Raw genomic sequence first — 11,811 nt, forward strand, 5'->3', positions numbered from 1 at the left:
AACTCTTGGTTAATTTCTTTATCTGTTTTATTATCATTGTCAGTTTTAATCTGTATTGTTATGTTGTCTGCTTATTAGCTTAACCTTTTTATTAACTATTATATACGCAAACTATATCTTTTGTTGTCATAAGTAAAATTCATTCTTTTTTGTAAGTGAAACTTGTCATTTCTTTCCTTTCCAACATCACCTTCTCGATCCCAAACCAAAAAGCCCAGTGGCTAATAAAGTTGCAGTGCTCAGTCAGTCTGCAACTAAATTGATATACTCACAGTGCCCAGCTGGCCTGTGACAAGAGAGGCAGGTGGGTTTAGCAGATGGGGATCAGCAGGAGTAGGCAGGGTCCACACCAGAGACTGGGGGATCAGGGAGCTAGCGGAGTCTGCAGGGGGAGGAGGGTTCATAGAGTCCAGGAAAGTTTGGTGGGATCAGGGGGCTCACAGAAGTCTGAAGGTGGGTTTGGGGGGATTGTGGGCTCTCTTTCCCAACCCTGCAGGACCAAGGGCTAATTTTAGCCCTCCACCCCTCAGACAAACCAACCCCTCTCCACTGGTGAACCAGTGGAGACCAACAAATGGTCATGTACAAGCATTCATTTCTAGCACTGGAAAATTTCCATCACTAAAAATGACTCTGGAAGAAGGAGTATTACAAGCATTAAGTCTGCATCCGCCACCTTTCCTCTGCTCCCTTCACCTTCCTGAGACCATGGTGATCCTAGTCTGGGGAGCAGCTGCTCCTCTCCTCCCATTCCTGGTGGGACTGGAACAGTGATGGCAAAGCCTCACTAGCTCCTTACACCAGAATCCCCAGTGTGAGGAGTGGGAAGTGTGCTTATGATGCTGTGGCCTCCATTCAGGTCTCAGTACCCAGAAGCCAAGAGGATGGTACAGTGTAGATGCTCCCCGTTTCCACACCAACACCTTGTGCAGACTAGGATAACCTTGGTTTCTGAAAAGAATGGGAACTTTTCCTCAAGGTTCTACACTTCCTTGCTCATTGGAGCAGTTAAGCTGCAGGGAGCACACAAATGTTAGTTTTCCTGGGAGCAATCATCCTGGGAGCAACTTCAACCAGGCTGGAGTTGGGTTATTTTTCTCCCAGAAACAATGTTCTTGGTTTGAGGGAAGTGGCATGAATGCTTGTGTACTTGTGGTTTCTACCAGGAGAACAGCAATTCTCTCAGTAGAGATGCAACACTTCTGCACGGCCAATATCTTGAAAAAGAAAGGTGTAATGGTTAGTGACAGAAAAGCAAATACAAGGATGTGGGCTCTAATCCTGCGTTTTCTAATGACCTGGTTTTTCTAATCAGGGAGAATTACCTAACGCTTGTCCCTAATAATATTTCCACAGGTGCCAACACTGTGGATGTTCCAGGGCACAAGCACCCACCAAAAAAAATCAGCAGAAGCTCAGCACCCAAAAGTCATGCTTGCAGACATTAAAAATAAACAAACAAAAAACTATGCTTTATCAGAAGTAGCAGCATGTTACTTCAACATGGCTCTGCAGTGCCTGTAAAGATTGGCAGGGCTTCAGCAGGGCTTTTTGGCACTTTTAGCTAAAGCTGATTCAACCAGGTATTAGATAAAAGCGCCAAAAGAGCCCCACTGAAGTGCCCGATATTTACAGATGCTGGAGAGCTGGGTGGAAGTAATGTACTGCCTCTTTTGTTCATGAACAGGGCTTGGCACAGGAACACACTCAGTTTAATATAAAGAGCTGTTTTTGTTTGTTTGTTTTTTTTAACATCCGCAAGCACCCTCAGGCAAAAATCAAAGTCAGCACCTATGAATACTTCCATATCTTTCAGGGACTCTTATAAGTCTAAATTTATTAACAATATTAAAGTAACCTTTACCTCCTTGGATGGAAGATCTTCTACAAGATCTAAAGATAAGCTACATTTTTCTCATAGAATCAGCAGTATGCTTTACTTCATGCCATCGCTAGCTACCAGTGTGCATCTTTAAAAAGGTAATTCAGTATATTTTCTCCATGCAAAGAAAATGTTAAGAGGCTAGCATTTATCACTGAGATATACCAAGAAGTATATAGAAGTATGTCCAGATTCTCAAATATGTTAGATTAAATTCAAGTCCAGCACCAATTTGCCTTAAATTGGCTGCAAATATAATGGTGCAAAAGCAGAATTAATAGCAAATCCCCATTCACTATCTTCTGGTTCACAAATGCTCTTCAATATGTGTAGTCATTTTTACTTTGGCAAAATAAATGTAAAATAAGATGTCACTCTGTTTGGATAAGGGTTAAATCCAATCCACACAAGTGTAAGTGACTAAAGGAAGGGAAAGGCAGTGATGAAATGAGGCAGCTTGACTGTTAGAAATCAAGAACACAGACATTATACCTTGCAATTCTCTTCCTGATGACCCCTACACACGCATAAGCAGGACAAGAAAAAGAGGAGATCGTGAGTTTGGTTTCATGCAGTGTTCCCCAAACTTCTAAAAAGTTGATATCTCTGGAAAATGAAATTAATCATACCCCTCTTTTCAACCCTACCATGTTAGTAGAATATTATAGGAAGAAGGAACAAGAAGGAAAGTGCAGAGTGAATTACAATGCAGTATTTCTATTCCTTGGCCTTGACCCTTTTTCCCCATGCTCATCATGAAGGCAGCCTTCCTTCACACACCAAAGGCAAATTATAAGCCTGTTTCATGTAGAATTTGCTCAAAATATGCAATCCATGTCTTGCATTGTAAGTGTTACATATGCTTTACAGAGATCATTTCATCACCTGTGAAATGTGGTCACATCTGAATGAAACATTATAAGCTTTCTGTGCCAGAAAAACGGCATGACTTTTCAGCCAGGATAACATTCCAATTGTCATTGAAAGGAGATCTCAGGCAAACTGAAAATGGAATACAGGAAGGCAAGAAGACAGGGAAGAGTTTTGCTTCAGGAGCTAGCATGGACAAAATACTGTCTAAATTAAAATAAAACCATCTTGCATTATTTAAATCATGCCAGAAATAAAAGTCAAGATGATTATACAGGGAAATATTTTTTTCCAAAACCGTATCGATTTCGCTATAGTAAGTTGACTAATGCAGCACGTAGAGGAGGACTGCAACAGGATCACAGGTGGTTGCACAAGGGATGAAGTGATGCAAGGGCCTTTACCATCAGGCATGCTTTGCATTCTGGTGTACAGGAACCCAATGTGAACACTGCTGAGGTAGAGCAGGGACTGCAGGGATTACTTACAAAATGAGACTGTTTCATCAGAGGACTACAGGATGCTACAGGAACAGGAATACACCAGCCACAGGGAAAGCCCATATGAAGCTTTAAAAACTACTTTTTAAACTGAAATGTACATATGATCACTGCTGTTGACCCAAAATAAAATTCAAACTGAATACAGTTTTTAAGATGGTATCCATGTCATAGTGGTCACCCTTTAAATCACTTACAAGAGATCACCTAATGGTTATTATGAAACTGTTTTGTCTAAAGAACATACTTTAATCACAAAAATGCCTTAAAGAGAAAAACCAAATTTTTCCAGACCTAAAAGGAATCAAATGTACTGTATTTTTGATCCAGCAAGACGCAAATTGTGGTTACAGGTAACATAACAGGTTTTGTTTCCTATAAGTCCGGAGTCCAGTGGGGATGTGGAGTGGCACTATGCACCAGGCAGGCACTGCTGCTGCTATGCACAAGCAAGGCAGGCAAACTGCAGCAGGCACCACTCCATTCCAGTCCGCCCATCTTGCTTGCACACAGCAGCAGCTGTGCCTGCCCAGCGCACCATGCCGCTCCGCATCCCTGCTGGCCTCTGGTCTTGGACTTTTGACCAGCCGGCCGAGACCAGACTACAGAAGCCAAGGCTCTCAGTTTGCCCACGACATACAGTCACCCTACTCATAAGGCAGGGCATTTGAGAGCCACTTAAAGTGATGTTATCATAATGACCTTGAGACATGGGGAAAATTGGCAAATAAAAATACTTTTAAACTGGAAATAAAAATACTGTTTCTAACCAAAAGAGTGTGGTTTTGGAGAAACCTTCCAGAAAGAGCAAGGGTTCAAAATACTTAATGAGTTTTAAGACTGAACTTCAGAAGTATATGAAAAAGGAATACATGATATGTTGACCTACAACAGCAGGGGGGAGGGCAGTTCAATGATCCAGGAGGTCCCTTCCAGTCCTATGTAACTATACAGAGACTTTTCCTTTTATGCAATTGGCCTGAGTCCATGCTCAAATAAGACTCGAACAAATTAGTCTTAAGAGACAAGTAAATGGTTAAAAGAGTATTAATCCTGACACATTCTAAAACAAACAGTTTAAGTGCAATAGCAGTTCAGTGTGGATAGGTTTTATTTGTTGGGATAAGACATCTATTTCTTAACCCAACAATCTATAACCTTTCATAACCATTAGATTTCCAGAAATATCAAGGGATGGTAACAGAACTGTTCTAGACTCATTCAGAGCATATAACTTGGGGTACTGACTTTGTCTTTCTATAGGACCCCCAATAATGGAAGTCTCATGTTACTTAAATATTACTAGTGCTACTGCTAACTTTGTTCCCTGGCTCAGAATTTATATGGCTAATTTCTATCTAGAACAAATTTAAATGATCGTTACCGTACAAAACTCTCAAAAAGGGATAACATACTGAAAAAGTAGCTAGTACTTAATAAATAATTAAATAAATGTTTTCACCTTATAATTTTCACCTCTTAAAAAATAATTATCAAAAGGGAAATAAAACTGCAGGACTTGATTATGCAAAGCATGCCAGGAATGTTTTAACTGAAAGTCATGCATTTCCTAAACTATGTAACGTTAACAGGAAAATAACCTTTTTCCCCCCAAGAGACATACTGAAATCCCCAGAGAACTTAAAATTATTTGGAACCAAAAGTATTGAAATAATATACTAAATATATAAAGAAAAAACCTGAAGTTCATAGCTGTTTGGCACAAGTACTGTACCTGTGCCCTTGCCTGAACTTCCCCAAGGAGTCCAGAGTACTGCTGCTCCAACTCCTTTTTCTGTCTCTGCCAACAGCTTTCTTGTGCTTTCATCTGTTCAGCCATTTTGTTAAAAGTGTCTTCCTGTGTCTGCTGAAGCTCCTTCATGGTATCAGACTTATTCTTACAAATATATTCTAGATGAGTTATCTGCATGAGAGAGATTAAAAAAAAAACACTTCTCAAACAAAAATGCCCTTTTACATTCATTTTAAATCCTAATTTAAGCACAAAATCTTTTTGGCCTAAGATCTTACTTCTTTTTCCAGATAGCTTAGTAAAAATTTAAAAAGCTATACATATCACTAGTCTCTTGCTTCAAATCTCTCTTTAAAACCTAATTCTTCACAAGAAATCCAGCTTACGCTGATCTCATCAATATAATCCTCTCTAGAACCTTCCTAAGCAGAGAGACTGTCTTATTTGTTTTAAAAAGTTGGTAATGAAATTATATTATTGTTATATAATTAATAAGCGCCGTGCAATAATAATATGGCATGTTAAATTATAATGAAAGTCAGAGTTTACATTTTTATATCACATTTTATTTGAAAACCAAAGTATTCTTCACATTTGCTGAGTACTAAAACAATTTAAGAGAGCTTTAGAGTTGCCTCTTTTCCCAGACAAGCTGTTAATTTTATGGTGCATTTCAATGTGCAATTTAAGAGCTATACTCAGTGGTCAGGGCTTTAGCCCTGCAATTTCCACTAAAGCTAAATGGAGTTATGCATCAAATAAAAGAACATATTTCCATATTTTTCCAATACACTATCTAAAGATATGGTCACTATTTCTTTCAATGTATAACACAAAACTACACAAGAAAGTCTGTTCTACACAATTATAATGCCACTCATAATACTGTTGGAAAAATTCTAAGCTGATAAACATGAAGTATCATAAAACTCTGGCTGTCCAATCCCAAAAACTGCACTTAATACCCTGTTTAACTCCCCTCCCCCCACACAAACTACAAGTAATTTTCATTTAGTTTTTTTCCCTTCTGAGAAGACAAAGGAAGCATTTCCTCTGCCTCCAGCCTGCATTATCTACAACTGTTACCAACCAAACCCCTTTAGTACTTTCCATTGACTGCTGGGATATTTACTAATAGGGGCAGAGCCAAAATGATTAGCTGTAAGCAACCCTGTTCCTGAACTTGAGCCAAGAGAGCATTCATAACTCTAGCAGATGAGAAACTTATGAAATAGTTTTTCCCTTCCTATCCCCCAAGAGTATGTCAGTGCAGCCAAGATCTGGAATCTTTCTGCTAGACCACAGGAACACAGAGCTGATCTGATCAATGGAGCCAGAACATGAACAGAGATCCTAAGGAGTGGCATGTGTTAGTCTGCTGAGCCAGTTTAAGTTATTGGGAAAAAACAGGTTTAACAAATGTGTTTCTTTTGGACAGACTTAGCTTTATGAAATATTAAGGCATCCATAAAAGTATACCATTCCCCCTTGAACAAATATTTATATTTTTAAATACATAATGGTTCCTAGAAATGCACTCTGTTATATTCTAGAATACAAATGCCCTAACCAAATTAATAAAATTAAAAAAAAAAGGAGGGGGGGGGGAAGGTGTTCCGAATATCTCTGGCTCTCAAGCAAATATTTTTTAAATGATGTTCTGGGGGTAACTGTATTTTGTTTCTGTCTTCTGCTAAAATAAAGAGTTGGTTTATTAGTGTAAATGACTAAGTTCTTTGAATTGCTTCATCAGTAAGATTAATTTATTTTCTTTTAATTAGGTCCCTATGGCTAATACTGGCTAGTAGCATTAGCATGTCCTGCACAGAAAGTGGAGCTTAGAGACTTCATACAGACTTCAGTCACATTTACATGCCCACAGCAATGGCATCAAACTGAGTTGTAGACAAGCCATAATTAATGGTACTGAATTATTAACATCCAAACTCTTTTTGAAATAAGATGAATGTCAGTCCCTTTTAATGATACTGTGATGTGGACAAATGTCACTGAATTTAATAGAGGTATCTGGTGCCTAAGGACAGTTACCTTCTCATTAGCCCTGTTGAGGTCTAAGATCAGGGCATCAACATTCTCCTGCAAGACTGCACAAAGCTCAGGCCAGGAGAATTTATCCAGCATGCCTCCTGGTTGTTTTATAAGCACACAGCCTGCTACCAAATGTTGATATAGAGTGTGAAGGAAGGTTAGCTTCTCCTGTGAGACAAAAAAAAGAAAAGATTAACTGATGTATATAAATATTGTTAGAATCGAAAAACGAAATAATCAGACATACAATTGTGTATGAAATACACAGACCTTAAATTCACTTATTTTGAAATTTTATTTCTATTTCAATAGGACTGCTCTCACAATGTGCTAAAAACTATTAAAATCATAATGTAGGGGGGGGGAAAACAGTTTAAAGCTAACTTAATTAGATACATTATATAAAATACATAGGGTCCAATCTTGCAGTCTTCATTATACTCCTCAAGCTATGTCCTTTTTGCTTAAGCTGTGATAAACTAAGCATGATAATCATTTGTTTGGTATGAAAAAGGATACCAGGGATACCAAGATCCAGAATCAATTCACACATGTTGAACCCAACCACAAAGCTTGTAGACATGCTGAATTTACAATACACCACTTGCTACAGTATACACTATAACCTGTACTATGAACACTTGTTTTTTTCTGATCTGAAATTCTGTATTATACCAGCTTCCAATATTTAAGCATAACTAAACATACAGAAGGTGAGGTGTAATTTTGTAATTACTAATTACTAAAAAAAAGTTAATTGGCATGGCAGCATAAAATTTGTTCGTACAAACATCAGAATTATACTATCAGAACTATAAGACTATGAGACCTTAAGAAACAGTCTTCACAGACTGATTCTGACCAAACACGCGTTCAATAGGCTTTTAAAATCATCAATTCAAACCAAAACCTTGATTCTGATCTCACAATGCTTTCATACTACAATCTACTGACTGACTTACTCAAGTTAATCCTTAACAACTTTAAGTCAACAATCAAAGATGGTTTCAAAACCCAAACTAGGGCCTTTATTCAAGAGTCCATTGAACCAAGTGAAAGGCCCTATCATGTTCAATGGAAGTGGAACAAATCTCAAGTCAAGAAACTGCAAGAGATGTTGCAAAGTTCTGACAAAATTTTGGGCTTTTTCAATTATGTATAGGTGTACTTTGTGTCTTGTCTCTTGAATGACTTTAAGCAACGAGTCATGAACAAAAATGCTACCAACTAATTTTTTTTTTGCCAGGGATAATTCAATATGTCGCCATTGTGACCTTCTTGCTTGGGCTGTGATAAACCAAGCATGATAATGATCCATTTGGCATGAAAAAAATCCCAAGACAAAATCAGTTCACACATGTTAAACCCAACCACAATGCTGTAGACATGCTGACTTTACAGTACAGTCAGGATTCTAGTTTCCTTTGCTTTAATCACTATCTGATGTGTATAACAATTCCAACTGCTTCATGTGGACACAATTTAAATCCCAGACTGTAAAGGGGGTGGAAAGAATGTTTCCTTTTTACTTAGTTGGCATTCAAGTTCAGATTTGCTGGAATAATGAGCTCAATATGCAGGACAACTGTGATAAAGAACATGGTTGATTATTGCTAATGCAGAACTACTTTACTGGAGAAAATTAAAGCAGGAAAACTATATTAAGATCAGTAAAGAATGAGAGAAGGCAGGTAGATTTTGAAATAAAACCCCACAAAGCAATTACCACATACAGTATGACACTATCAGCTAACATACAAACAACAGGTAACTAGTTCTGTAATGGGCAGGCAAAATTATCTTAATACCATATTTGTTATTGTCTTGGTTGCTCCTGGAATCAGTAATTAGTTATTAGCTATGGGATTATAATGCTGAACACATCTTCCAAATGCAAAAATGTATATTTACTTTCCACTAAGATTTACAAAAAGAACTGACCCCAGGCCTGATTTTTTTAAATAAATGCATTTGCCCTAAACTTTTTTTCTTGTTTAAGATATAGACCATAAGGGTTAAACTGTTACCTGATTTATAAAATGAAACTCAAGAGAAATGTGATGCTTGAAAAATGTGTAGATACTAAATACATATTTCAAAATATGTATCTTAAAATCATATATTGGGGATAAATCTGTTAAGACTAAAAGCAACCATCTGAGGTATGTAAATGTATAAAACTAAGATTAAATAAAGGCTCCTTTTGACAGTCATCTTGTCTCTGGTAATACCTCTGTATCCTTCTGGTAAGCCCTGGTAAGCTTCTGGATTTCGTTTTCAGAATCTGTGGCACGCACTTTCTCTTTCTCCCAGCAGTGCAGTACATTCTGTAGTTCCATTTTTAAAGTGCCTATTAAAGACTCTCTGTCTGCACACTTAGTGCGCAAATGATTTAACTCTTTATTGGCATCAGTCAGGTTATTCCAAGCTTCCTAAAGAAGATAGATACAAACAGAAAGGTTTATAACAACTTTATCTTATGTTACCTCAATCAGTAATCTTGGAAAGAAATATCTATACTGACATCTAAAATAAACCATCTACTCTTTTTGAACATAGAATGAAATGCCAAATTTGATAACCACTTCCTTTACAGTTAGGAAGTAGAGTGGAGCAGAGTAGAAAGCAGATCCTATAAAATTATTCATTTTCTTTTTACTCCCTCACCAAGGCCAAAGAGTCCTTCCTTCTGACACTCACAACTGGGCTTTCCCCACCCTTACAGGGGGCTTAGATCCTTTCAGTTGAAAATTCAAATATGAAGTAAGCAAGTCAGCTTCTAGGGACAGTCAGGAACTGGACTGCCTTAAGGACTGGTGAAAGAACCTTTTCCTTTTCACCTAGGCTAGGGACAGATATTACACACAAACTGCTTTAAGTGATTAGAAACAGGTTTCAATTTGTAACAGAACAGATGTTCAGTGCACATAATCCAGTTTCAAAATGGCCAAAACTGATTTAACCAATTGAGCTCAAACCAGTTTATGCAATGTCTGTCCCAGACCCCTTCCTGGTTTAAGTCAAACTACAGTCCTCCAGCATCCCAGCATGCTTTCTGGGCTGTGCTCTCTGTTCCAGAGAGCAGGGCTGGCCCCACCCTTCTGCTCCCTAGCCCAAGAAAGGACAGGATGTGGCACGACACTGGCCAGCATGGCCCCATTAAGGCAAAGTGGACAGGGAGAGGGGTTAATGCTTCCCTCTTTCCCCTCTGCAGCGAGGGTCTGCGTGTCTGCCAGGAAGCGGGGGGCGGGGTGCAACAGTGGGCCCTGAGGCTGGCAGGCCCCAGCTGCAGGGCAGAAGGGACGGAGGGAGGAATTAACCCTTCTCCCTTCACCTTAATGAGGCCTTATGCCGGGACAGCATCTGGCCACATCCCCACCAGTGGAGCAGTAAGGGGATAGGAAGGGACACAAGTACCCTGTAGATGTCAGAGTGCCTAGGAGAGGGTTTATTCCCCCTCCCTCCCTTCTCTGTCCCACTGGCAAGGACCATAACCCTTCTGACATGGCCCCATTAAGACTAAGGGGGAAGAGAAGGGATTAATTCCCCCCACATTGGGGGGACTGCAGTTGGGGCAGCGTAGGGCTTTGCAAAGCTTCAAGTGGCTTTTCGATTCGGAGGAGATTCGGCTCAATTCGGTGGCTGAATCTCCGAATCCAAATTGAATCAGGGGACCAATTTAAAGGTCTGAATCAGTTTAAAGCTCTCCAAATCTTCGGCAAAGAGTCAGAGAGCTTTGATGATTCGGACAGTCCCTGGTGGCTGCAGCAAGGAGCTGGAGACACTCCAGGCTGGTAAGTACTAGGGGCAAGGGAGGGAGGGCTGGGGGAGGGGACCATGGGGGGACCCCTGCCAGCCCCCCCAACCCTGGAACTTCTGTTCCATGCTGAGGGGGGGTACTCTTACCACTCCTCCCCCTCTTCCCCCCAGAGTGTGTGTGTGGGGGCTCTGTGTGGCACTGAAGGGGGTTCCTCTTCCCCCTCCCCACCATCACTGGGGGGCTGACTCTGGTGGGGGGGACTCTTTCCCCTGCTCCTCTCCCTGCCCCCCACACTGGGAGCCTGCTACCCAACCAGCCACCAGCTGCGCACACCAGGCCTGGCTGTGCTTGCTGACAGAGTTCAGGCTCCCCATCACTGAGCTGCAGTGGCTTGGGGTGGCCCCAGCCCCACCATGCAGCTGCCTTGGCCAGCCCAGGCCATATGAATGGGGCCACCCAGCAGCTGCGGCTCAGTTACAGCTGCTCCCTACACTCCAGCTGGCCAAAGCCAGGCAGAGCCACACAGAGTCCCCTTCCCAGCCCTGTAGTGGTGAAGCAGGGGGAAGAGTCCCCCCCAGCATTGAACAGAGCCCCTCTCTCTGCCCCCCATGGTCAGGGCCAGGCAGCCTTGCACAGAGCCCTCCTGCCCACCCTGCAGTGCCAGGGGAAGAGCAAAGGAAAGAGTCCCCCTCCAGGGTCAGGCCAGGCAGCCCTGCACAGAGCCCCCCTCCCCACCCCATGGGGACTGTAGGGGGGGGAGCAGGAAGGGGAAGAGTTCCCCCACAGCACCAAAAAGAGCCCCCCTCCCTGCCCCATGGCACTGGGGGGATGGAGGACGGGAACAGTTCCCTTCTGGTGCCAGGCAGCACTGCATGCCTGGTTTGCTCCCAGCTGTCAGGGAGCCACTGGAGTAGACAGAGTTCTTCCTGCCCCTCCTCCCCCACCACAGCAGTTTGGCCATGCTTCCTCTTCCCCCACCCTCTGAACCCTGCAGGCC

The 11,811-nt window shown here is 41.2% G+C and overlaps 1 protein-coding gene across 6 annotated transcripts in view; it reads right to left on the reverse strand.

The window, feature by feature from the left end:
* Positions 1-11,811, reverse strand: part of CCDC171 (coiled-coil domain containing 171) — a 406,988-nt gene that overhangs the window by 226,334 nt on the left and 168,843 nt on the right. For 5 of the 6 annotated variants that reach the window (XM_019517555.1, XM_019517553.1, XM_019517554.1 and 2 more), the window contains 3 exons: positions 9,286-9,486; positions 7,055-7,222; positions 4,988-5,176 (listed from right to left, as the gene is read on the reverse strand). In XM_019517555.1, the coding sequence (XP_019373100.1) occupies positions 4,988-5,176; positions 7,055-7,222; positions 9,286-9,486 (558 nt within the window). The remainder of the gene's footprint in view (positions 1-4,987; positions 5,177-7,054; positions 7,223-9,285; positions 9,487-11,811) is intronic. The other variant, XM_019517556.1, reaches the window with a different exon arrangement.

This window comes from Gavialis gangeticus, unplaced genomic scaffold (genome assembly GCF_001723915.1).
Source record: "Gavialis gangeticus isolate Ggan-Ray unplaced genomic scaffold, GavGan_comp1, whole genome shotgun sequence".
In the NCBI taxonomy this organism is placed as follows: Eukaryota; Metazoa; Chordata; order Crocodylia; family Gavialidae; genus Gavialis; species Gavialis gangeticus.